We start from the raw sequence: 26,699 nt of genomic DNA on the forward strand, positions 1-26,699 counted from the left end.
TAAAGTTTAAAAACCACTTTTCTGGGCCAGATACAGATTTCAGTGAGAAAATCAGAAAGGTTTTAAACCCTCTCTTTGATTAGACTTGTGTTCTAAAAACAGTCACTCTGGTTTTGGGAGAAGGCTAGGATGGGTGCAGGGAGTTGACTAATTGGGGAGGCAGATATAGTATCTGAGTTGAGGGGTGATTTGGCTTAGTACAAGGGGTGGGGCTGTAGATGTGTCTGGGGCTGGAGAGGGAACTGATTTATGAGATACTTTGTAGAAACAATCTATCATTTACTCCAGAAATATTTATGTATGTCACTTACTTTTTCTTATTAGATGATACATGATAGTTGTAAAACTTCAGGCATACAGGAAAAGATAAATGAGAAAACAAAGGTAAATATTTTGGTATTTATTCTCCTGGCTTCTTTCTATACACACATACTCAGACATATGGATCTAGTTTGTTGTTTACAACAACGGAACAATTCTATAGTTACTAGTTTGAATCCTGATTTTCAAGAAAACAATATAGCATAAGCATCTTTTCAGGTCATTATGGACATGTCATTTTTAATGTCTGGATAGCATTCCACTGAATGAATGTGCCCTAGTTTATTTGCCAGTCCCTTACTACTGATGGATATTTAGGTTGTTTCCAACTTTTCACATCATTATAAACAATCTCTTGCCTTCCATATTCATTTTTGGAGACGTATTTATTTCCTTAGAATAAAATTTTGCTAGTGGAATTACTGGACTATTGACATACTGTCTAGGTTTAACCACACATATTCATATGGTGTCCTAAGGAGATTTGCAGATGAGAATGGCACCAAAGACAGGTTGTAGATAAGGATGGCATCAGAGACCTTCTTCCTTTTGAAGGCCTTGGACTGTTATAACCATACCCTGGCTTTTCCCACTTTTTTTTTTTTTTTCCCTGACACGGATGTAGTGTGTGAGGTCAGAGCTCAAGATCTGTCCCAGCCATCCATCCCCAGCCTGGCATCTTGGCTGGGCCTCCGAGGACTCTCCTAGCCCCTAGTAATCCGCCCCCCCATTTCCCCTCCCCCACCGCAGTAGGGCGTGTTAGGAAGAAGCTTAGGCAGGCGACGATTGCACCATCCACGGTTTGAAAAGGAAGTCGAGGAAGCGCGGGGAGGAAAATCAGGTGTCCCAAAGGCTGAGCCCCAGCCGTCAGAGCCGGCCGCCTGCAGCGCTCCTTCCAGCACTATTCGCTGGGCTCGGATCCCTGGCCTTCCACCCCTTCCCAGCCCAGCTCTACCGGGTACCAGCCCTTTAAGGAGCTGTTCCAGTGGCGCCGCTGGCCCCGCCCTGCAGGGAGGGTCTAGCGGGAGGGGTGGGGTTGGTGGTGGATGAAGCGGCGGGAGGCGGGGGGGGGGGGGGAATGTCTATTTTTAGCGCTGGGTCGGGTCACGTGACGGGAGTGACGTCTCCGAATGTTGTTGTTGGTGGCGGCGGCGATCGGAGCCGGAGGAGCCGCCGCAAAGATGGAGGAGCCGTCGGGGAGGCGCTGCCGCTGCTGCCGCTGCCACTGCTGCTGTCGCCGCCGTCCGCGAAGCTGGAGCTCGATCCACAGGGGGTGAGCTCACCGCACCACCCGGATCCCACCTCCCCTGGGCCCCAGGGACGCGAGGCGGCGCACCTTCTCCTGCCGTCGCTGTCCGCGGGCGCCCCCCGCGCGCGCGCCCCGCGCTCCGCGCTCCCCACCCCGCGCCCCCTTCCTTCCTCCCGGCTCCTGGTGCTGGCCGGCGTCCCCCGGGAGCATCGCCAGCCCGGGAGCTGGGCCTCGGGGTTACTGCGCGCGCCCCTCCCCGCCCCTCCCATGCAGGGGCGCCTTCCTGCAGGTAAGGGAAGGGCCCACCTTCCCGTGACCCGTAGTCCCAAATGGCCTGAACACAGCCGGATCTGTCTGATTTGCCCCCTACCGAGTGGCGCATGTTGGGTTGCAGAGCGATTTTGAGTCCTGCACCCAGATTCTCTGCAGACCCCTCTTCGCTGGACACCCCTTTCTGGGTACTCTGAGGAGCGCTGCTCACCTCACAGCGCTTCTACTCAGACCTAAGAACGCATTCTTCATTTTGTGTCCTTGAGTTCGTGCAAGAGGAGGGGGCCTACGGGCCCACCTTACTTATCTCTCCCATTATTCTCATCCACTCCCCCGTGAGGCCTTACTGCATTTGTTCCCACCCTCTTCTCCCGTCTGACACCCTGAAGCCAGAGAGAGAGAGAGAGAGAGAGAGAGAGAGAGGGAGAGAGAGGGAGAGAGATAGAGATAGGAGATTGGAGCTCCGGGCTTCTGGTCTGGGGTGGGTGCCCCTCATTTTTCATCCTGGGTCCGTATCTCTTGGAGGCGGTGATATTGCCTGTGTCTTTTAATTTGGGGGAGGCTGCTTTGCTACCTCACCCTTCTCTGGGGCCCTGGGGAAGATGAGACTGGTTGGGTGATAAGTAATTCATCTGGGAGTCTGGTTGGGGGGGGGGGGAGAAAGGAAAATGGGGGTGCCCCATTTGGGGGAGGTGGTGACCACCTGATAGCCCCACTGTTGGCCGCCTGAGATGAGGTGATGAGTAGCAACTGCAGTTGCTTTTGGGGGATGCTCAAGTGACCACTATTCTTCCGGAGCTTGGAATTAGCTTTGGCTATTGGGGGGTGGTGATTGGGTTCAGGGTCCAACTGGGAGGGGAGAATGGAGCCAGATCATAGGAACAAAAGGAGGCAGGGGATGGGAGATCCCGGAGTCTTGGCCAGTGAGACTCTTGACCAGACTGACTTGTAGGACTTGAGCCAGGTCTGGGTCTTGCCCTGGGCCTTTCCAAGTTCACAGGATATAGGCTGAGAGAGGGTCCTCAGTCTGTGTTCCAGGTACCAGGGCCTTTGAGTCTCCTAGCTTTGAGATGCTGGGCTAGGGATGGTGGGTGAGCCATGTTGGGGGCTGCCTCCTTCTTCATTCCAGTCTTCCCTCCTTCCTCTCCCTCCTAAACACAGAGCTTGGGGAGATCTTGGTTTGCCTCCTGCCCCTTCTCTTGAATCCTCTCTTTGCTCTGTCCCCCCTTGGACTTGGATCTGGGCCATGTCTTGACAAGGCAGACAGGGGTCTCTCTGAGTTAGAGGAGTGGGCCCCCAGTATCTCCACTCTGTCCTGTATGCTCACCAGGGGCCAGAGAGACAGATACCAGGTGCAAATTACTTGGGGGCAAGGATGGAGGACGTTAGCTCTGTGCCAGCCTTTCCTTCCTCCCCAACATTTCCTCCTCTGTGGCTGGATCCCGTAATTTGGAGGGAGTGGGGGGCAGTAGTATCACATGCCCCACCCCCTCCAAGTAGCTGCAGAGACAAAGGTTTGCTTTCCCTTCCCTAGGGGTGGCATCTTAGCTGTGTGTTTATAAATGGGGCCCAGGATGGGGGGGGTAGTTTGTGTTTCTGCTTAAGGGGGAAGGGGGACCTGCTATAGAAGCTGGGGTGGGGGGGGGGAAGTACAGTCGGTGCCGAAGTACCAGCTGCTCTTTAATAATTAATTCTTCCTACTCACATCCCTTTGAGGAGGGATGTCTGGAACACGGCATCAGGCTCAGCCAGCCTGCTAGAGGATGCACTCCTGTTGGTGGGGGGGGTGGGGGGTGGGGGAGAAACTACAAGGGGGGGCGGTTCTTGGCATTTTTGGAGCACTGTCGCTTGCTCATGAATGAAAACCTGATGCAGCCTGTGAGGGGGCCTGTTGTAGCCTATAGTCGACTTTGGCTAATTAAACTTTCTCTGCCTTTCTTCTCCCCTACCCCACCTCACCCCAGCCCCTGGCCCAGCCCTCTCTTGAATGGGGACCCTGTCTGGTAGTGCTGGGAGGGGATATCATTCTGCTTGAGGTTTTAGGGCAAACAGACCAGGTCTTCTGCCCTCTGCCTCGGCCTCCTCCCTCCCTCCCACCTCAAGGCCCCCCCCCCTCTTTTTTTTCTAGAAATAGCAGCCTCCTCCATCTGGTTTGTGCAGATGCCTGGAGCTGCGTCTGAGCAGACAAACAGAAATGGGCTGATTGCAAAAATGAATTTGTCAGCCTGGTGCCTTTTTTTTCCTCCTCTGTTGCCTGGCCCCCTCCCCCCCCTTTCTCTTAGTTTGGGGCCTGGACATCCAAGTCAGCTACCCCTCATGGCTCTGATAATCCCAGGCTTCTGGTGGCCCAATTTGGGGAACGTACAAGGCTGTGGAAGCTCTGGGAGGATGGGGAAAATGGTCTCCCATGTCCAAGTCAGTGGAGGTCCTTTGCGCCTTCGGATGGGATGTCTGGGCTTGTAGCTTTCTGATGAAGTCTTTGGAGACAGATATCAGATTGTGGGCAATTTCAGGTTCACAGGATTTGGTTCAGACAGCTCACCTGGCCGCCTGTGACCTGGGGAGGTACCCTGGCCACAGTGCTCAGAACTTGGGCCTGCCTGTAGCAGGGCCAGAGCTGGTGTGTTCCAAGGCTGCCAGGTGGTGCTGGCTCCAGAGAGGCCCTCAAGTGGACACCTGAGTCCCCAGGAATTCTGAGGGAGTTGTTTGAGGGACAAGATCCCTGCCGGGCAGCACTATAAACTTGTGGCCTTTGGGGCATTACATTACTCTGTATCTCCCTCACTTGTCTGCCCGTCACTTCCCACCCTCTGCCAGAGTTTTTATTGCTCATGAATGGGGTGTGGGGGGGTTTTGCCTTAACTGCCCTGGCTTAGCCGTGAGCTTGTAGGGTGAACTGCTTCCTCATTCCTTGCCCTGCCATCCTGGCGGGACGTTGGAGGTGGGTTTGGATCCTGGGGTCTGACTGAGAGAGTTGATGGGATGGGGACAGGGCCCTGGGGTCTGCTTACTTATGTCAAGGAAGCTGGGCTGCTCACTGATTTGCCATTCAGGAGCCACACAAGCTCTTGGCCAGTGAGACTCTTGAGCCAGGGTCTGGGTCTTGCCCTGGGCCTTTCCAAGTTCACAGGCTATAGGCTGAGAGAGGGTCCTCAGTCTGTGTTCATATAACAATAGCTAGCACTGATTTTTCTCTGCAGAGGAGGGACCAAATAGCTCAGGTTTTAACATCATGCTGCCCTTTTTCCACTTCATGCCCCACCCCAGACAAGAATCTACCCTTGTCCTGATTAGGCAGTGAATGCTGCTTTGTTTCCCATGGAGGCCCCTGTTCACTGGGAAGGCTTAATGGGGGCAGTGGCAGACACTCTGCAGGTGGACAGGGTCCAGGGGTCTGCTCCATCCTGCAGGGAGGGGAGGAATCCTGAGCTCTTGGGTGTTCTGGGAACCCCTCCTTTTCTCCCCAGGGGGTGAGGATGATGGGGGCTCAGGACTGATATTGACTTAGTTTTTGTACCTTTGAGGCTGTGCCCCTTCTGAGCATCCTGCTGTGGAGGTGTCTTTTATTAGGCAGATGGGCTGGGCCACTTGGGCTGTTGGGAATCGTGGGAATTTCTGAAACTGTGTACGACAGCCCACGGGAAAGGGTGTGAGCAGGACTGGGCACCAGCCCGAGTGGGCACGGGCTGGGCACGGGCTGAGCTGCCTGCCCACGCTGGCCCTGCCACAGCACCAACAGCTCCACCTGCTGCATTCCTGAGGTTGGCCCCAGCCCTGCATAGCCTCTTTTGTCCTTGCCCCACACCTGTGCCTGTTGGGAGCCATTCAGCCCCTTCACTCTGCCTCCTCCCACCTCCCCAATCTGAGAGCACCTTTCTCCAGCTACAGAGTCCAAACCCTGTGGGTAAGAGCAAGCAGCAAGTAGGCCTATGAAGACTTGAAGTCTTCCTAGTGTGTGTGCATGCGTGCATGGGCATGTGTGCATGTGCGTGTGTGTGTGTTCTGTGTCCCCGCCATGGCTGACTGCAAGGCTACTCTGCTCCATATGGACCCTACTCCTGGGAATCCTTGATGAGAATTCAAGGCTTACTGAGAATTTATCTTGCCAGGAGGTGGGGCTATCCAGAGGCAGGGCTGATTGCCGGTTCCTGGCTAGGAGCATTGTTAGAGCTTAAACATCCAGCTCCTCTCAGCCTCAACTGATCACTTCCTGCTACCTCAATTTCACAGGGTATTAGAGGGCTTACCTTCATTTGGAAGAAAATGAATGAGATCATGTCTGGGGTGGAACGTGGGCCATTTAGGGATGGGCTCAGGGGGTGGGTGAGTGTGTAGTATCTGAGGCTTGAGGACTAGCTCTAGGAGGAGTGGGGACAGGTTGTCAAACTCATGGTCTTTTAATCCTGGGACATCCTCTATTACTATATTGGCCTTGGCAGGCCTACCGCTGGGCCTTTTGGTGCCTTTGTACAAACTGGAAAAACGTGTCCCTTATTCTGATTGGACTCAGCCTGGGTGACCCATGGCCTGGCAGGTAGACTATAGGCTGGATTTCAGACCTTGCACAGGGCACAACCTGCACAACACACACAAAGCCCTGGGCTTCGGCCCTGGACCCAAGTCTGGGGGGCGCTGGATGTGGGGTGAACACCTCTGCCTTTCCAAATTCCTGGAAACAGCGTGGGTTATGTGTAGAAGAGGGTTACCCTCTTTCCCTGACCAATTGTTAAGTGGGGGAGACCAAGATAGAAGCACATCACATTTCAAGAATTGACACAAGGATTAGAGAGTAGGAGGAGGTGACACTCACCTGAGAGTCCCAACTCAGGCTGCTGGGGCTGGGATACCAGTTTCTCCCATAACCAGGGACTCCAGCTCAGCCCTGCATCTCCCCACTGCTGTGGACAGAGTTCGAAGCCTCCCTGCACTTTCTCCTTTGCGCACATCCAGTCCCACTTGGGCACCCTTGGGAGCCTATCAGGTCTCTCCACCTGGCGGTGGGCACTGTCATTTGAAAAGGAGTTGATTTGGGTGGGACTACTGTAGCCATTTCCCTTCCCTTGAGTGCTGGCGGCCTCACCAGTTAGAAAGAGAAGAAACCAAGGTTGGGTCCAGTTCTGCCGATTTCCTCCGTGCCCCTGGGCAGTTGTCCCTCTTCTTTTCCCCAGGTGTAAACTGACGAGCTCTGAGGTCTTCTGCAACTCCCAGATTCCCGAGTTGGGGACCTCTAACCCTGCTCCATCTCTCCCCAGGGATGCCGTTTTGAGTGCCTGACTGCCTCCTCGCCCCGAAGGATGGCCTCGGATGGGCATTAGAGGCACAGCGGCCCCGGGCTCCTGTCCCGTCCGTCTGTCTGTTATCGTCTGTCTTTCTTGACATCACCGCAGCTCCATTCCCTCCCGTCCCAGCCCCCAACGCCACCAGCTTCCTGCAGGCCCAGAGCCGGCATGAACTCTCCCACCGACTCGGGTAAGAGCTGGGAGGCTGGAGAAGGGCACCCCGGGTGGCTTTGGCTGCAATGGGCTGTGCATGTTTAGGGCCTAGGCCAGCTTGAGCTGTAAGGGAGCAAGGGGGTCAGGAGTGGAGAAGCATTGCAAGAAAAGACAGAGGTGAACCTGAAGTTATTGATCCTGGGTTACACCTGAGAATCGATGGGTCAACAATCTGGACTGGCCCTTGGACGGCATGGGTCCAGCTCTGTCCCCATGCCTACCGTCTCAACTAGGGGGCCTTTGGTTTTAGCTGTGTCCTGTCCTGTTCACCAAGGCCTGAGAGGGGGCGTGGAGCCCTGAGCCTCTCTGGGCGGTCTGGAGATGCTGTTGGAAGAAGATCCTACCATAGCTGAATGCCAAGCTTCCTTTTTGTGGTGGTGGCTCTCTTCCTGGTGGCGTGGTTCTCTGTGTCCCATACTTTCTTCTTAGGGGAGGTTTGCAGGGTCTTTGGCCTTGGTCCGTGTTGGGGTGTGTGGTATTGGGGTGGGTTAGAAGACTCTTGGCTCTCTCCTTTGAGTCAGGTACACTACCCCTTTCCCCCTTGGGCCCTAGACATGGTAGATGCCTAATTTGGGGTCTTGACTCTGAGATTTCCTATTCCTCTCTGCTCTTAGGAGCCTGCCTCAGGCTGCCAGAAATAGTCTCTGGGTGGGACGCAGGCAGCTTTCTGTGTGGGTGGGTCTGGGTGTATGCCCATGACGATGTGTCCAAGTGGCCTGAGCTGGACCCTCAAGAGTTTCACAGGAGGGTCATGGGTCAGTGTGGTCAAAGTAATAACTGCCTTCTCTCCGTGGCTGTCTTCTTCTGTACAGTCTTAAAGGGTCAGAGCCCTTCTTGCTCAACAAGCCTATCCTATGCCCCACATCTTTGTCTGTAGAGGTGGAGGGGTATTGTTTCTTCTTTTGGAGGTAGGGACACTAGCCTAGAGATGAAAACCCATATGCAGGAGAGACAGAAGCAGCACCAGGGAGGAGTCCAGGCCCTTTCTCACCTCCTTCCCCTTTGTCAGTTTGCTGGACGGGTGCTTTCTGTTGTGGGGCCCCGGTGCTGACGATAGGTGGGAGATGCCCTGAGCAGGGTCTTGGGGGGGTCCAGCAGACTTGGGAAATCTGGAAGCTGGTGGGGTTGTTTGGCTTTGCGCCATTTGTTTTGGTCAAGGCTGCGCCCCCCTTCCTTCCTTTTCCTTCCCAGCACGACATGCCCAGGGCATAGGCTGCAGGCAGAGTAGAGTGCCAGCTGGAGGAGGCTGGACTCCTGAGACTCACCCAGTCAGCTCTGCCTGATGAGCCCCCTCCTGCAGGGGTTGTGCTTCCCTCTCAGATCCTCCCACCTTTGCCCTTGCCTTCATTCCACCTGTAGGGGCCGTGCCAGCTGTTAGACGTGGAGAGGTGTGTGTGACTCCCAGGCTGGAGGGTAGGCTGTTGAGCTCCGACTTCCTGCTTCCTCCTCTGAGACGGGGCTGGTGAAGGGAGAGGAGAGGCCTGGTGGGTTCTCATGAGTCCCTTGCCCATCTCAGCTAGACACTGCCCCCCCGGCAGGGTCCGTTGTGCCTGGGAGTAGTGCCATCGGAGCTACTACGCCGACCTGTCTAGGAGCCACCTCCAGTCACCCCAGGCCTGGGGTCTAAGCCATGGCCAAGGGAACAGAGCTGCCCAGAGGCATCTGTTGATGGCTTGGGAAGGACATTTCCCTTAAGAAAAGGGTAAAATAATCCACCGTGGATGGATGAGGTCACTGGGTTGCCTTTTCAGATTCTGGTGTTCCCCGTTCCCCTTGCAGCTACTTCTGCCAGGGTTGGCAGGAGTGTGGTAGTAGCCGGAGGCTCCCACCAGCCCAGGAGGCAGGCAGCCTGGGAGCTGCCGCTGAGCCCTGCCAGGAGGAGCCTCCGGAGTGGGGCCTGTAGACTTGGCTGTGCCTTCTGTCTGGCCTTCCAGCTCCCCCCAGTAGGGGGAGATGCTGTCTTCTCGCGTGTGGGAAGGAGGGAGAGAAGGAGGGGACTAGGGACTGGGGACCTCATTTGAGGACTGTGGAGAGGTCTCAGAACTGGGGTCATTCCTTGGGAGCACCCCCCCTGAGGCCCTTCCTGCTGAGTTTTCCTGGGCTCCAGGACTGGCTCTCCCACTTGTGGTTAGAGCTGCTCCGGGGACAGCCGCCTCCACACAGCTCGTCCTCTTCAAGGGGCCTGGCATCCGCTATTCCCAGAGCTCAGGGTGGCATCTGGGTCGGGGCTGCAGGTGCCTTGCGCCAGGCAGAGCCTTGGATACCATGTGCCTTTGGACTCCACAGAAGTAAAATGAAACCACGAGTTCTAGCTGGAGCCTGTGGTGTCTGCTTCCCCTGTGGACACCCTTCGGAGAGGCCCAGGAAGAGCAAGGGACCACGAGGCTGGGAGAGAGGTGGGCACGATGAGCATGGTTGGTCCCCAGGGCCTGCGTGGCCCCGCCCCTGAGCACTCCCACCCTCTCCCGAATCCCCAAAGACTCGTTCCTCTTTCCTTAGGACACAGAATAGCACTGTTTTGGGGTTCCCCTAAACTTCTCTCAGTGCAGGAGCTTTCCTGTTTGATAAGTCCTTGCTGACTACGCCCAACATGTGAGACCCTGAGCTCAGCCTGTGGGAAAACAGAAGAAAAATAGAAGGTGGCTCATCTCTGTTCTCAGAGCAAACAAGCAAGTGAGAGGGAGTTCTGGGTGAGGGGCGGCAGGTAGAGACTGGAGGCTGCTTACTTCTGGGGCTTAACTCCCCTTCCTGGGTAGGGGGAGCTGACCAGCTTACCTCCAGAGTGGGCCACATGCCAGCCTTTCACCTGATTTGTCTCTTTTCCCGTCCCGGGTAAAGGCAGAGCCCATTGAGGGGGTGCCTGCTTCCCTGAGGAGTCCACTCCCGGTGTCTGGCTTCTCTTCAGGAAAAAGGGGGCTTGGGGAGTTAGGCTTCCTTTATTTTTCTGGAACTGATCACTTTTGCTCCCCTCAGTGGGATTGAAGGACTGGCAGAATCTGTCCCTTGCCTGGGGTTGACCCGAGACCTGGGACCTAGGCCTGCTCTGGTCACTGCCCTGTCTTCTGTGCTGTTGCCCAGAGGAGAGGGCAAGAGTGAGGCCCACCATGTGAGCCAGTCTAGATGTGGCAGGGCCCCAGGAGAAGGCAGCCAGGCTCCTTATCCACAGCGTGGGAGGGAGACAAGCTTTATGACAACACCTGCCTGCCCAGCACCTCCCAGCAGACTCCACACTTTCTCTCCTTCCCTTTCCCAGGAGGGAGGGAGGGAGGGCAGCTGCCCCCTCCTTTCTTGGTGACCAGAGAAACTGGGGCATGGGCGTGGGGTGGAGCCAGGAACCTCGGCGTCCTGCCTCCCAGTCTCCAGCTCGGGCTCTGCCTCTAAGCCCCTGGGGAAGGAGCCAGCCCTGAGGAGGAGAAAGTGGGTCAGTGCCAGTGTGGGGTGGGGGTCTGGGAAGTGGACTCCTGTTGTCACTTCTCCACTTAGGGGCCCCCAGCGCATCTCTGTGCTCACTATAGATCGGGGTCTGCTCGACTTCCTCTTCCCTGCTCCATCATTCCGAAGGGATTGAAGGCTTAGAATGGGATGGTGGGAGGAGGCAGGGTCAACCCTGAGGGGATGTGAAGATGCCAAAGTAGGTGTTTATGTTTTTCCTGGGCTTGGTTTCAAATGAGAGGGTTCAGCCAGCACCTAGCATGGGACCTGGCATATGGCAGCTCCCAGGCGATGCCAACGGGCTCCAGCATGACTGGGCTCAGAGGGCAGGAGAAAACTGGAGGGCAGGCAGGCCTAATGTCTCCAGGACCCCAGGAAAGCTGGCACCCCACACTCCATCCGGGGTGCTCTTGGGTCAGCCCTTGGCTTTCGTATTACACACAAAGCCGACCTTGCTTTCTTCCTTTAGGTCAGGCCCCACCCCGGTCTTGGGGTCCAGGAAATGGAAGCCTGGAGGAGCACAAGGAGCCAGGATTGGGTTCCCTTCCTCGAGATGTAGGGGGTTAGGAGGCCTGACCCAAAGCCTCCGAGGGACGGGACAAGGTCATTGGGCTTCTGAGGGGATGGTGCTGGCTCCGAATGAGGCTCATATACCCCGTGTTTGGTGGGTGCTCTGTAAGGTTTGTAAGGTGACACATGGGATGAGTGGGGATGCAGAAGAAACATGAACCACAAGGAAAGGGGCGATAGTGCAGGAAGGATTGAGGTTAGGCATTAGGAAGATATTGTTGCATCATTCGAATCTCAGAAGTAAAAAAAGAGGCTTGCCTCCATCCCAGTCCTCCTCTCTTACTCCCTTGGAACTGCACTGAGGACTGTCTGGCTGTGTCTGACACTTCCCTTCCCACTTCTTGCTGTTACTGTAAGTCATAACAGTGCTGGGAATTGCCCTAAGCCCCTGGCTTTGGCCACTTCTGGATGCCCAGTCTCCTGGGTGCTCCTGTCTTCCCTAAGCAGAGAGTTTTCTCCTTAGGTTTCTGGCTGCTCCAGGTTCTGGAGGCCCTGCTTGGAATCATAACTGGTGACTTCCTCTCTTCCAGAACAGGGCTCCCCTGCCGTACTCTCCTGTGCCTGGGGCAGGCAAGAGAGCCAGGACAGGGCTAGCCAGCCCTTCCGGTTGCTCCCAGTGTGGGTGGGTGGAGTCCTGGGTTGGGAGGGGCTATTTCTGGGCTCCCTTGAGTCTGCTGCCTGTCACCCCATTGAGGAGACCTTGGCCTTCCCTTCTTGTTTAGAGAACCTGGTTGGCCAGGATGAGTTTGTGGTTGGGGGTGGTAAACAAGGTCCCATGACCTACCACCAATTTCAGACCCCTGTGGGGGTCCTGTTCTATCACCATTTTTCTAGAATCTGCCTTGGCTAAGAAGCTGAGGCTCCAGATATTTGTTTAGGTCCTGTCCCCCCTAACCCCCCCAATATACATCTTGCCAGCCAGTCTGTAGCCTGGGAATGCCCACCTCTGCCACCTCCCCTGTTAGTGTGCACCCCACCTGAGGCAGGAGGCACCTTTGCTGTCCCTGGCTGGCAGAAGCTGGTGGGAAGATGGGCTTCAGGACCCACAGCCACTGTGTCCTTGGTTGGCCAGCTCCCCCCGGGCTCCCGACAAGAGGGTGAGGTCATCCAGTCCAGGGAGAGGACAGGTGTCCCTGGCTCCATGCCTGGAGTTGGGGGCAAGAAGGGGCCAGGAGGGGGCTCCAAAATAGCAACTGTGACATCAGGAAGGGGGAGGGGGACACAGACCCAGGAATAACCAGGCTATTAAAAGGCTCCAGTGAGGTCAGGGGGCCAAGTGGGATCTCTGTACCAGTGGGAAGCACAATCTAAGGAGAAGGGATGGGCCAGCAGTGGGCAGGGTAGGTAGGTATCGCCAGTTCTCATAGGGCACCAGCCCTCGGTCCCAGTAGCACCCCAGAACAGGAGCTGTTCTGTCAGGTCTGGGACTGGTGAGGAAGGCTGGATGCTGGCAGCTTCTTGATTCTTCTGAGGGCCTCCAACCTCAAGTCTGTTCCTACCTGGGTACCTGTTAACGGAAACCCTGGGGCAGCCTCGCTTTGTTGTGCAGGAGGCAGTGGGCTGTGGTAGTTAGCGCTCAGACAGCCCTACCTTTTAAGCAGTTATACGACCAAGGGTGAGTGACTTCATCTCTCAGTGCCTTGGTTTCCCCATCTGCACCTATCTCCTGAGGTCATCATGCGGAATAAATGAGGGGATGTATGTGCTGCTGTTAGCATTCCACCTGGCACATTGCAGGGGAGAAACTACCTGTGCTCTGAGGATGGGCAGGTGCGCCCAGGTCCCCTTCCCTGGGCGGGGATGAGTCCTGTCCAGGAAGAGTCTCCTGCCCCCTAGAAGGAAGCAGAGCAGCCTCCAGAGGTGATACCCCAGTATGTTGAAGGAAGCTGCCATTTAGCTGCTTCCCAGGGATCTCCATGTTGGTTGAGGGGCTGAAGAGGCACCTCTCAGCTCTGAGGGAGAGCAGAAGTTAAACAAACTTCTATCCGGCTTTTAGAAGAACTCCAAGAAAGATGCAAGGTTAGGCCAGGTGGCCCGGTCTGCCCTCTTGAAGACCTCTCCTGTTCCTAAACATGTGCTGGATGCAAGAGGGAAGCTAGAGGATGGAATTGTTTTTTGGTCCCCAGCCCCTCGCCTGCCAAGAGCAGCACCAGAGCTGCCCCAGATGCATGGATACTCTGGTGGTGCCCTTCCCCAGCCTTGCCTCTGGCCACCAGCCTCTGTGGCCTTGGCCCTGAGTGCAGGCCCTCCCCTGTTCCCATCCCCCTGCCTGGCGCTTCCTCCTGGGGTGGAACGCGCCTCCCCCCATGGGGCCTCCGCCAGGCCCTGGCTCCTGGCAGCCAGCCTGCAGCTCCCTGAGCATGCTCCACCTATTTATAGACAGGGCCCTCCCCCAATTGCTATTTCAGTCTCCTGCCAGCTGCCGGCGGCTCATTCGGGAAGGAGGAGCAGGGAGCCGGTCCCAGAGCTGTCACCCAGGGCTGGGAGGGAACACAGAGAGCCCGCCTGCCTGCTGAGCTCCCCTTCCTGTCCCCTGAGTGCTTTGCCATACTCCAGCTCCGGAGGGCTGGGGACAGGCCGGTGGTCCAATGCCCCTCTAGGGGCGAGCTGGGCCTGTAGCTCCGGGGCCTCCTGGCTCCTCCTGCTGCCAGGAGTGCCCAGGCCGGATGAGGCACCTCCCCAAGTGCGGGTCCCAGCAGCAGTGGCCTGAGGGAGCCCTTGAGCAGTGAGGGCCTGCCCGACCACCTTCCCTTTGGCTGATTCCCGCCTCTGGCGGCCCCCTCTCTGGCATGCTGCTGGTGCCCAAGGCTCAGGGGCTCGTGGAGATGCTGCAAACCATCTATGAGACGGAATCCTGTTTCTCAGCAGATGGGATGTCAGGCCGGGAACCATCCTTGGAAATCCTGCCTCGGACCCCTCTACACGGCATCCCTGTGGCAGGTAAGTGCCTCGGCGATCCCACCTGTCCTCTGCCGTTGGGCATCCTTGTCTCTGGGGCTGAGTGTCTGGCTCTCAGCCTCGCCCAGATAGGGTCTTGCTTAGGACTTTCTTAGGGGCTTTGTGTTGAGAATATGGGTAGTTAGGGAGGTGGGATTTCCTGCCCTCCCTTCGGCTGCACTGTGCTGCATCTCTTCCAGCCCCTTTGGCCTCCAGCAGGGTCAGCATTGCCTGCTGGGGGCTGTGGATTGCTAGAGGATCCTGGCCTAGTTGGCACCGTGGTCAGAGGGGAGGAAGTGGGTCAGTGACCTGCCTCCAGGCTGCCCGCCCCCCAGGTCTGGGCAGGGGAAGAAGCTATAGCTGAGTGTGCACACAAATAAAGGCTGTCTTAGCTCCCCTGGCTGGGTTCTGAGGAGCAGAGGGTCCATGCAGTGATTTCTGCAAGTCCCTCGTCAGGAGTCCCCTGGGAACCAGACACCTAAGGAGGAGGCTTGTGCAGCTGTGTAGACTTAGGCAGAGGCTGGCAGCTGGGATATCAGGGGGCCTTTGCTGCCTTAGGTCTTTGCTCCCCCATATGTCTCCTTCCCCCAGGCTTTGGTTTGTTCCCATCTCATGAGGGCAAAGAGATGCCTTCATACAGGCTTGGGACCCCCTAGCCCTGCCACCTTCTCAGCAGGGACTTTTTTGGCTCTTGGCTGGGGGTGGGGTGCCCTAGAGCTGGGCCACTCCTTCCCTCCCTCCCAGGAACCTGTTGGCAGCATCAAGGCCTTTCTGGCACAGCCTTCCCACCAGGCCGGCACCACAAGATGCTTCCTCGAGGGAGGGGCCTGCTGGATCCATGCCCGCTTGGCCCCTCCTGACAGTGGCTTGGCACTTGGGTGTGGGTGTCTGTGTGTGTGTGTATGGGGAGTCTTTGCCTCTGGGTATGTGGGCGTGGGTCCCAAGCTTTGAATTGGAAGGTGGGAGCTGGTGTGATTTGGCTTTAAACCATCCAGGGATAAGGTTGCAGCTGAATTGAGATGTGTCAGAGGGTGACTGTTTTGGGGAAATTAGGAAAACCCTTGGAACAAGGCTTGCCATCTGCCTGGGCAGGGATGCCCATGTAGTCTCCTAGGGTAGGGGCATAACCCTGGGCAGCAGCCCTGCAAAGTCCCTACACAGTCCCCTGGGAGGGAGTATGAACATGGAGGGCTGGTCCAGTCTTGGTCTACTTGAGTCTATAGCTCTAGCTAAAGACCCTCCCTGCTGACCCCTATCCCAAAGCCTCCAGCAGGCAAGGTGGTCTCTTGGGAAGTCAAGGACTGACTGCAGAGCATCTGCTTGGGGGCAGCTCTATCCCATTTGGCAGATGCCATATCAGTTCACCCCTCCTGCCCTGTTCCCACTGTCCCTTGCCTTCCAGCAGCAGCTGGTGGTGGTGGTCGGGCTGAGGTTTCCTCCTCAGCATGTTCTCTCACCTTTCAAGTTAAACCCCAGAATCCTTGCAGGCTGGAACCCCGCTACCCACATCTCTTCCCTAAGGCTGCCTGTGCCTGCATAGAACCCCCCGCCAGTTTCTCTCTCCAGATCCCTGTCTCCCCTTAATCCCCCCGCAACACACACACTGCCTAGCCTTCTGAGCGGTGGCGTGGTCCATGCTGGCAGGAGGGAGGTGTGAGTCACCTCAGCGGCTCGGGGAGAGGGCTAAGAATGTTCTCCCCTGCGCAGCTCTGATGCTGTGTCTGTGACGCGGCTGGGGACAGATATAGGCCGGGAGCTCGGAGGCCTTGGTTTTTTTTTTTACTCTGGAATGTAAATAGATGTTTCAAATAGAAACACTTTAACCTTTGGGTTAAAAAAATTCCACCCTGGATAAACATGGCCATGAGGGCCCAGGCACCCTGGTCTCTCCTTCTCCCCCCATTCTCTTGACAGGATGCAAGAGCTGGAGGCTAAAAAAGCAGGTGTCCAGGGATGCTTTTTGGGCAGCATGAGGGGCTGGGGAGTGGGGCTTTCCGGGGTGGACTCTGCCTACTCCAGCAGCAAGTATGGAACCCCATTTTAGGGGCATCCATTGCTCTCTGGCTCTCTTGTTCACAGCCATTTCCCAGCTTTAGCACAGTGCCTGGCATATGGATGAATGAATGATGCTTGAGGGGCTGGCGTCCAGGGCTGATGGCAGGATTCATAGGCTCTATTCTGGGGCTTGGCCCTCTGGGTAAATAGACAGATATGGTTGCCCCAGTGGGTGAGCCAGAACCTTGGCAGACGGAGCCCATGAGGGATGTGGGGTACTCTCTGCTGTTCTTGCGTGAGGAGGGGGACAGATCACAGCTTAGGTCTAGTGCCATCCTAGGTCTTCCTTGAGGGCTCCTCCACAATAGCCCAGCACATAGTGGGCACCCCCTCTTCTAGGCCTGGTCCCAGCTTGGGGAGTCTGGGAACTTGAACTTCAGGGTGGGATTCCCCAGAATGCAGTGCTGGGGCATCCCCTGCCTCCCTGTGAGCCCTAGATTCCTCTCCGGCCTGGACTGGGCAGGATATTATGAGCAGGCACGGAAGAGGAGTCTCCTTTCCCAGTGAGGAGGGTGTGCATCCTGCCTATGCCAGGAAAAGATGCTGTGCTTATTGGGATTTTGAGAAGTGCTGTGGATTGGTATTCCTATTCACATTCTTCAGACCTTACCAAGCTTGGCTGGGTGTGTGGGTGTGTAGGTGTAGGGTGTGGGGAGGGTAGGAAGGGTGAGACTGGTGGGAAGGGAACTAATATAGTGTACTCAGTGATGGGATATCAGGTGCTTTCCTTACCTTACCTCTTCTAGGGAGGTATTAATAGCCATGTTTTATAATTGAGAAGGATCAGAGACGTTAAGGAACTTGCCCAAGGTCACAGAGTAAGAGACAGCTAGGATTCGGACTCAGGTCTCTAGGTAGGGCCACTGCCAACCCCACACAAGAAGAGCTCCTATGCGCAAAATGTAGAAAGTGGCCCTTTTTTTCAGATAGATATCCTCATGCCAGAGTGCATGGCCTAGCAATTGGACCGTGGGCTGGGTTTCAGTCCCCAACTTGTCCCTTCAATCAGGTGCCCTTGTGCAATGTCTAACCTGCACAACCATATGTGGTAGGCCTGCCTGTGTACCTCCAAGTTGTGCTTCTAGACAACAGAGACCAGTCTGGCCTTGGGGGGACTTCTGAGATAGTTTTCTATAAATACTGGGGACCACTTGGTCACCTGTTTCCCTTCCTGCAGGGATTTCAGCCCAACAGGAGAAGGGAGCTCAGGAACAGAGTTGCATACCCCGTCCCTTCAGACAGCCTCCCCTGCCCCCATTCCCTCCTACCTCATCCCCTCTTCTTGTTTTTGAGACCCTCAGCTGTCCCTTCCCCTGCTGCACAGCTGCCAGACAGGAAATCAGATTAACTGTGTCCACACACACAGCTGTAACAACTGTCAGGTTGGCAGCAAAAATGAGTGCAGCCGCCCCGGGACACTGTGAGAAAGTAGTTCTCAAACTTTCAGTTGTATCAGAATTACCAAAGGAATATATTAAAATGCAGGTTCCCGTCTTGCCCCTCCCCCTCCCAGGTTTGGGTTCTTTAGGGCAGTCCAGAACCAGCATTTTAGCACATCTCAGGTGATGCTGATGGGAATAGCCTCAGACCATGATTGGAGTAAAGGCTGTGTGGAGAGGGGTCATGTGGACAGTGGTCATGGGGCCTAGTAGCCTGCCAGTGGGTGTCACCAGCATCCCTGGAAGGCCTCAGTGAGCTTGAGGATTCTTGAGAGAAGGGCCTCCTGCAAAAGGAGGGAGGTTGTTACCCCAGTCAGAGTCAAATCCAGCTCTTAGCAGCCTGGCAGTCTGGAGAGGGAGGATGTCTTGAGACGCTGGGGAGCAGGTGGCTAAACCCCAGCTGGGGCGGGGGATTTTGGCAAGTGGCCAGGTGGGCAGGTGGGCAGGCTGCTCTGTTGGACGTTCAGGGCTGGGTTATGTCCTGAGGCCCCTGTTGCCCACCCCAGGTGTGGAGTGAACATTCTCAGCGACAGCTGCAGACTTTGAATGGTTATCGTGCCTTTTAATTGCCTCTAGCGTGGTGCCCAAGTGTTTCCTGGAAAGGGCTGGGCTGGGAGAAGTGAGTCTATTTCTCCCTCACATGGCAGCCCAAGATCAATGCCGAACTCCATTCTCACCAGTGAGAGACGCTTTGTACCTTCCACTTGGGCTCTGTACCCCCAAGACTGTAGAGGCACGGTCTGCCTCGGGGTTTCTGGGGGTTCCATCCACTTGGCTCCCTTCTCCTACGTGCTCCTGGCCTCTGGTGTTTTGGGGGCCCCGAGATCCCTGGATCCTTAACACTGAGTTTGGCTCCTTACTCCATCGCTCATTAAATTCAGGAGCAGCCTCAGGATTTCTCCTGTTTTGTTTTTTTTTTTTCAGTGGGAGGTAGAGATCCAGAAGAGAGAGCCAGAAGCCCTGGCTGGCTCCTGCACCTCCTTTCCAGGTGTCGTTGGACCAATTTCTTACATCTCTGGGCTTACTGTCCTCCTCTGTCAACTGGGGAAGTTAAGTTGCTGACTTACAGGCCCTTCCTGCCCTATCATTCTAAGAGTTTCTGCAGTCAGTTCATGTTGCTTCTGCCTTGCAAGAAGAGGGGCCCAGGAAGATGTGGAATAGTACTGGGGAGGGAGGTGTTGCCTGCAGCGGGCACAGTAAGGTTAGATACCAGGGAAGACTTCCTGGCTGCTTGTACCTGGGGCCCTGAGAGCAGGGCTCCAAACTCATGCTCATCTGGGCTAAATAATGCTTTTGAGGGATAGAAGGGATTCCACCGCTATGGGCCGAGCCGCAGAGGACAGAGTGGCCTTTCTTGGAGGTAGCAGGGCAGGAGGAAAAGCCGTAGTTTGAAGAGCCACCTTTGGGGAGAGTCTGTTCCCAGAGATGCCTTCTGCAGCACTGGGATCCAGCCGCTGGTGATTCCAGCTTGTGCTGTGTGTGGCCCACAGGAAGGGCTTTGATTGGAACAGGACCACAGCGGCCTTGGGGCAGTCTAAAACGAGAGAGCTAAAGCCTCCCTCTGGTAGAGGTCTGAGCCTGACTTCCTTAGAGTTCAGGTGGTCTGCGAATTTGACCCCACGTAATTCCAAGTATTTTACTTCACTCACTTTAGAAACATTCTGAGAAGCGATCCGTAGGCTTCACTAGATTGGCAAAGGGGTCCAGGAAATGTCAGGAGTCATTAATAATAGCCCTGACTAGCACCTCCTGAGATTTTCCCAGGCCCTGTGCCAAGCCTCTCTGCCTGTGTTCTCTCTCCTGAGCCCAACAGCTCTGGGCAGTAGGTGCTATTCTTACTCCCATTTCACAGATGCCTGCACGGAGCACAGGGAGGTGCTCAGTCCCTTGTCCTAGGAAGTGGCAGAGCCTGACTTGAACCCTGGTCTTCTCTTACTCCAGCCCTTGTTCCTCCCCATTATGTGATGCGTGTTACATGAGGCGTTGTGAAAATTGCTAGGTGAGAGTCATCCCAGTTTGCACATGTGGAAATGCTGTCTGAATTGTGGTAGAACCTGTTGAGCCTAAATTGGCCTCACTAATCACGTAAGAGCACAGAAATAGATCATGGGAAACCATCCTTAGTGGGGAGGGGTCATCGGCGTCATGGGGAGGAGTGTGAAATGCTGTTCTTTGCCTCCTTCCAAAATCCCTTAAGACCGGCAAAGGGACAAGAGCCTCTTCCCATTCTCCAGAGGGACAGAGTGAGGTCATTAAACATTTAAGGAAGCTGCTGACTCCCCAACCTGCTCCTGAGGGTATTGGTGCTGGTGGAAGGTGCTGCCCTCCAGGTAGGCTGCCAGCCTGCTGCTCTCCAGAGGGGCCGTTACCTAGGTCTGGTGGGTGCTGAGCCCTGGGGTGCCCCCAGTGGAGCCCGGCTGCACAGGCTGCCTGAGCTGGGAGTCAGGACACTTGGTTTCGAGTTCCTGCTCCTTAGCTGGTGGGATTTCCTGCACAGGAGCCTAAGAGTCTTGGTTTCCTCATCTGTGTGACAAGGGGATTGAAACAGATGATCTCAAAAGCCCCTTTCACCCTCTCTCCTCTCTTGTTAGAGTAGCCCAGGGGTCCTCAAACTTTTTAAACAGGGGGCCAGTTCACTGTCCCTCAGACCATTGGAGGGCCGGACTATAGTTTAAAAAAACAACTATGAACAAATTCCTATGCGCACTGCGGGCCCGGGACGAGTCGGCTGCTAAGCAGGACAGGCGGCAGCGGCACCCGGCGGGCCGGATAAATGTCCTCGGCGGGCCGCATGGGGCCCGCGGGCCGTAGTTTGAGGACGCCTGGAGTAGCCCCTCAGATCCAGGGCTTATCAGCAAAGGTCTCGTTTTGGTCCCGGGTAGACATTCCAGACAGCTTATTGCACACCTCCCTCATATTCTACATTCACGTGGTCTCCTCTTCTTCCCTCGACTTCTGTGGCTGGTACTTCCTGGGAGGAGGGTCTCTTTAGAGCCAACTGTTAAACTTTTTAGATCTGCCGGGCAGGTCATACACTGTGCTGCCCTGCTCCCTCCAGGGCTTCTCCAAGGGAAACTAAAGGCACCATTTCCCTGCTGCCAGTGTTTGGGTCACAGGGACTCTGGAGTTGGTGACTTCCCCAAGAGCGGGCTTGGAGCTGGAGCATGGCTTGTGGTGTGTTCAGAGCAGGAGGAAGGCTTGGCCTGGACACTCTTTGTAGTCTAAGGCTGTGCTGGCATTTGTTCCAAAGATTGCCCATAAGTACCTGCCTCATCACCCCCCCAAGGATCTAGGCTATCCCTGGTTGTGCTGCTCAAAGAACCTGCTGTGGGACCCCCACTGGACTAAAGGGAGGTCATGGAGAGGCAGGAGGCCCAGCTAGATGGGAAGAAAGCGTCACTAAGGTATCACCATTGCCCATGTGTGCCCAGGAGCTGGGCAGGGAGGTTCCTTCCGAGCCAGAGCCTGGTGTATGTGGGGTCATTGTGATGGCTAGAAGTATCCAGCCCTGCCCACCCAGCTACCTGCGCTGGGTTTCTCCACAGGGGTAGTGTGGGTCAAACCCACGGAAGGCCAGAGGACAGGATGGTGTTACGGTTTGTTCCCAAGGCCACCACTCCCAGGATAAAGGGTCAGAGTCCCCAGGAAGGAGAGAGTCTTAGACAATGCTTCCCCCTGTAGGAGATTGCTGTGTAGGCCGTCCGGCTTGCTTTCTGTTCCCTACAGCTCTCTGTCAGAAGGAAGTATGGGGGCAAAGGGAGGACCCAGGGCCTTGCCCTTCTACGTGACCCCACACTTGGCCTCTCAGTGGTCTCCTTGCTAGCGAATTCCCAACCGTCCTCTTAAGGAACAGTGTCCTTCAGTCCACTCCCTCCCTTTCCAGAGGTCCTCACACCTTTCTTGGTCCACTGGGAGGCGATCAAGAGCCTCTTCTCACGACACACCCATTTCTCTTCCAGGCGCTTCGTGCTGAGGGCAGCAGCCACTGCACCTACTCTGCTCGTGCCAATTTGGCAGAGGGCACAGATTCTTGAGGGGCTGCAAGGCCAGTTAGGCCCTAGGTCTTGTGCCCAGCAGACTACATGCAGGGGCTCAGTGCCTACCCCCTACCCTTTCTCTGATTCCAGCTGCTCAGCTGCAGCCCTTTCCATCTTGGATGGAGCCAGGTATCCTGTCCAGGCTCCATGGGGCCTGCGGATTAATAGTCTCCAGTCGCCCGTGCTTCCTGCTTGCGTGGGAACAATGCTATGTGGCGGAGCCCGCTGGCTGCCTCACCACCTGCATACCAATGGGGCTGCAGCTCTAACTGCAACACAGGAACTGGCATTTTGGTGGCAGCAGTGATGGTGGCTGTGAGGGAGCCAGCCGTTGTGGGAGATTCCCCTCACCTGAGCCCATGCCCTCTCTGCAGGGCTCCTGCAAGGGAAGCCAGGACTGCTAGGAGCCAGGATAACTTGGACCCCTGCCCTTCTCTGGGCGGGCGGGCTGGCATTGGCTCCTGCAGCCCCGACACTGCTGGGAGCAGCAGGTTGAAGCTTGTCTACCTTTGGCTGAGTGGTTGGAGTGCCCCGGGCCTAGCCAGGCTTACCTAGGAACAGATAACTCTCCAGCCAGTTTGGGCCTTTATTTTAAAGGTTCATTAAAAAAAAGTTTTTATTGATTTTAGAGAGGGAGAAATATCGATCTACTGCCTCTTGCATGCCCCCACAGGGGATCGAACTGGTAACCCAGGCATGTGCCCAACCAGGAATGGAACCAGCGACTTTTCGGTGCATGAAACGACACTCAACCAACTGAGCCACACTGGCCAGGGCAGCTTGGGGCCTTGCTGGGTGTTTCCAGAGCTGGGGAGACCTGAGGCTGGCTGCTGGCTCTTTGCTGCCACCCTGTTTTGCACCCTGGATGGTGCCGGCCACCTCCAGAAATGTCCTGGTGCTGCGATAGAACATGGGTTAGGAGGAAAAGTAGGTGTGTGTGTGTGTGTGTGTGTGTGTGTGTGTGTGTGGCCCCACCCTCTGGCCACATCTGGCCACTCCTACAGATGTGGCTCTGGCCTTCTGGCCGCAGAGTCGTCAGTGTGGCTGGCGGGCAAACCACAGAGGAATGTGCCTCATAGTGCTTAGGGGAGAAGGGAGGATGGGGACTGAGAGAGACATTCTGCTCAGGCTTCACCTCCCCTCCCCCAGTGGGTCCCAGAGGCCATATTCCGGCATGAGGGTCTTCAACAGGCCTAGCCCCTGCCTCGGTGACATTCTTTCAGATCTAGGCCCATAAGCTGACTGCACAGGGTGTGGGAGCCTCTCTTAGCTCAGCCCCTCACCGCCCCCCACCGCCCCCCCGTAATTCTGATGAGGGGTTGGGGGGAACCTGGGCAGAAGCCTGTTCACGAGGGCAGCAAACACTGGCAGCTGCATAGGGCTCTTGCCATAAGAGTCTTCCCCACGCCCTGGGGCCTCCTGGGGCTGGAGTGAGGAAAGTGAGGGCTTTCTTTGGAGAAAGAAATGGAAAAGAAACAAGATGGGTTGGCCTTGCCTCTCTCACTTCCTCCTTCCCAGGCAGTGGGTAGCCTGCCTTCCCCTTCCTGCTGGCGTCAGGAGGCTTTGTGGGGTGTGGGCTGGGTTTGGGGCTCCTTGCTGGTGCGGTGTTTGCCCTGGCAACCACAGGGCAGTGATGGGAAGTGACATTCAGTGACCAGAGGAGTGTATAGGGATCAAGAGGTTGAGGCTTATCTTTCCCATTGGAGACTTTTGCCACTCCCTGGGGCCCATCAGCCCATTGTCGGCTTGGGGGCCTGGACCCAAGGTATTGGGACCCAGCAGGCCCCTGGACTCCTTTTCTCTTCCCAGCAGGTTGTCCCTGGGACTGCAGTTCTGAGCTCTCTGCCTCAGCTCCCGTCCCCCCCTCCGCCCCCCTTGCTATTACCTTCTTCCTGTCTGATTCCCTTTCCTTTCCTGTCTCCTCCTCCCACCTCCTCTCTGCGCCTGCCCTCCTATTCTCCCATTCTCTCATTCCCTCCTCCCTCTAGGCACAGCTGCTGTTTGGCTCACTCTATATATAGCGGCATTTTCAGGGTAATTACAATAAAACTGTTGAAAGGAGATAATCCAGCAAAGGAAGCCAGTCTGATTCCCAGCCCCCTCCTGTCCCTGGTTTGGTGCAGCCCTGCACCCCCTTACCCTGAGGCCTCCTGCTTCCACCTCACCCCCATTCCCATAGCCTCTCCTTTCAGCTTCCATAGTTGGGTGTGGGGAAGAGAGAAGGGAAGTGGGTAGGGATGTCTAGAGGGTCCCCAAGGGCCTCTCCTGGGTTTACTGAGGGCCTGGCTGCCAGTCCTGTCATTTCTAGAACTGACCTCTGTGCCTCAGTGTCTCTTCTAGTATAGACTTTTTGGCGGGGTGTGTGTGGTGTTGAGAGGTGAGGGAGGAGGCACAAAGACAGTAGTTATATCCTGGTTCATCCGTCACCTGCTGTCTGTCTCTGGTCATATTACTTAAACCTCTTGAAGCCTCAGTTTCCTCATCAGTAAAATAATTCATATAAAAAACCCAGTGGCATTAACTATCAATGACAGTAGCACGTTTTGAGTACTCACAATCTTCTAGGTACTGTGCTTCATGCTTATGCATCTTTTCTGATTGAAGTTTATGGCTTCAACCTCATTTAACTGAGGCAGAAGGTTGTATCCCCAGAGCAGAGGGATTTGACTTCCCATCTCTCTGTTCTTTTTTGGTCTAGTAGTCCTGCCTGATAGCTCTCTGGGTGTCAGGCATGGCTGCCAGGGCTTAGTGGGGACCCCTTTCTGTCTCTTCTCCCCACAGTGGAGGTGAAGCCGGTGTTGCCAGGAGCCATGCCCAGCTCCATGGGTGGCGGGGGTGGAGGCAGCCCCAGCCCAGTGGAGCTGCGGGGTGCTCTGGCAGGCTCTGTGGACCCTGCACTGCGGGAGCAGCAGCTGCAGCAGGAGCTCCTGGCGCTCAAGCAGCAGCAGCAGCTGCAGAAGCAGCTCCTGTTCGCTGAGTTCCAGAAACAGCATGACCACCTGACACGGCAGCATGAGGTCCAGCTGCAGAAGCACCTCAAGGTGAGCGAGGGGGGTGCGGGGGGGCCACCCAGACCTCTGACCCCCGCCTGGACCTGCTCACCCTGCCTTCCCCCGCCCCTGCCCCCGTGCCTTTGCAGCAGCAGCAGATGTTGGCAGCCAAGAGGCAGCAGGAGCTTGAGCAGCAGCGGCAGCGGGAGCAGCAGCGGCAGGAGGAGCTGGAGAAGCAGCGGCTGGAACAGCAGCTGCTCATCCTGCGGAATAAGGAGAAGAGCAAAGAGAGTAAGGCTTGGGGCCTCCTGGGTCAGCCAGGACGCCTGTTCGTCTCCCCTAGGCTGTGGGGTCCTGGCCCGAGCACCCAGATCAGCTGTGCCCTGTCCCACAGGTGCCATCGCCAGCACTGAGGTGAAGCTGAGGCTCCAGGAATTCCTCCTGTCGAAGTCAAAGGAGCCCACGCCAGGCGGCCTCAACCATTCCCTCCCGCAGCATCCCAAATGCTGGTAATGACCCTTGGCAGGCATGGGTCGCAGAGGTGCCCTGCTCAGGGGCTGCCTGCTTGCAGGCTAGAAAGAGGTTCCTGACCTAAAGCCATATATGGGCCCTGCAGTCCCTCCTAGGAAATCCCACTCCTAGTTTCTCTCACTTCCCTCATCAGGATCCGTTTTTCTATCGCTGCACACAGTGGATATTTCATAAATGTAGAATGCTAGGTGACAGGTTATACCTTAAATCCGTCTCTATCCCCGCCCTTCAACCCCTAGGGGAGCCCACCATGCTTCTTTGGACCAGAGTTCCCCTCCCCAGAGTGGCCCCCCTGGGACGCCTCCCTCCTACAAATTGCCTTTGCTTGGGCCCTATGACAGCCGCGATGACTTCCCCCTCCGCAAAACAGGTAAGTGCCCAGCCTGGCCTCCCAGAATATGGCTCCTGGGAGGTGGAGGGCTGGGCTGTAGTATGTGCCCATTTGCGTGGATGTGTCTGAGCCCTGGCTACCTTCTCCCCAGCCTCTGAACCTAACTTGAAAGTGCGTTCAAGGCTAAAGCAGAAGGTGGCCGAGCGGAGAAGCAGTCCCCTCCTGCGTCGAAAGGATGGGACTGTCATTAGCACCTTTAAGAAGAGAGCTGTTGAGATCACAGGTGCCGGGCCTGGCGGTAAGGACTCCTCTCCTGTCCCTGTTCCGAGGGCCTGGGAGTAGAGATGGCTCCAGGCAGGCCTAGCTGACAGCCACTTCTCCCATAGTGTCATCTGTGTGTAACAGCGCGCCAGGCTCTGGCCCTAGCTCTCCCAACAGCTCCCACAGCACCATCGCTGAGAACGGCTTTACTGGCTCAGTCCCCAACATCCCCACTGAGGTACAGGCCTGTGGGCGGGGAGGGTGGGCCCGAGGTACCCCTTTTCCCTTGGAAGAAGGACAGCAGCTCCTTCCCATCTGTCTTGCTGGGAGTGCCCAGCAGGGACCCCTCTTCCCATGTAGACAGGCTGGAGAGACCTGTTGCCCTGGAGTGGGATATGCCCCACAGGCCCCTGAAGGGCCATGACTCTTGGCCCACCCCCAGGTGGGGCTTGGTAGGGGGGAGCAGGGCACCATTCAGAGCCCTCAGTCCCAGCCCCAGGTGGCCCCCCTTTGCCTGCGCTCATGCCTGTCTCTCCTGACTGCTCCCCAGATGCTCCCCCAGCACCGGGCCCTCCCTCTGGAAAGCTCTCCCAACCAGTTCAGCCTCTACACGTCTCCCTCTCTGCCCAACATCTCCCTAGGGCTGCAGGCCACAGTCACTGTCACCAACTCGCACCTCACTGTAAGTATGGGCGCGTACCCTGTCCTCTCCGGTGTTGAGTTCTTTAGCTGATGTCCCCAGCGAGAGCTTTTGTCCTCCCAAGGCCCTGAGGGAGATCACATA

General features: G+C 56.2%; 1 protein-coding gene across 6 annotated transcripts in view; it reads left to right on the forward strand.

Annotated features, from left to right (window-relative positions):
- The first annotated feature begins 1,452 nt into the window (after positions 1-1,452).
- Positions 1,453-26,699, forward strand: part of HDAC5 (histone deacetylase 5) — a 34,502-nt gene continuing 9,255 nt past the window's right edge. For 2 of the 6 annotated variants that reach the window (XM_080680374.1, XM_080680376.1), the window contains exons 1-10: positions 1,453-1,594; positions 7,093-7,309; positions 14,200-14,274; positions 24,584-24,843; positions 24,942-25,083; positions 25,187-25,301; positions 25,563-25,693; positions 25,806-25,952; positions 26,041-26,153; positions 26,466-26,597. In XM_080680374.1, coding sequence (XP_080536500.1) covers positions 7,288-7,309; positions 14,200-14,274; positions 24,584-24,843; positions 24,942-25,083; positions 25,187-25,301; positions 25,563-25,693; positions 25,806-25,952; positions 26,041-26,153; positions 26,466-26,597 — 1,137 coding nt within the window. In that variant the 5' untranslated portion in view covers positions 1,453-1,594; positions 7,093-7,287. Of the gene's footprint in view, positions 1,595-7,092; positions 7,310-14,108; positions 14,275-24,583; positions 24,844-24,941; positions 25,084-25,186; positions 25,302-25,562; positions 25,694-25,805; positions 25,953-26,040; positions 26,154-26,465; positions 26,598-26,699 lie in introns of those variants that run through there. The other 4 variants (XM_080680372.1, XM_080680373.1, XM_080680377.1 and 1 more) reach the window with 3 other exon arrangements.

Source organism: Plecotus auritus, assembly GCF_963455305.1.
Source record: "Plecotus auritus genome assembly, chromosome: 7".
In the NCBI taxonomy this organism is placed as follows: Eukaryota; Metazoa; Chordata; class Mammalia; order Chiroptera; family Vespertilionidae; genus Plecotus; species Plecotus auritus.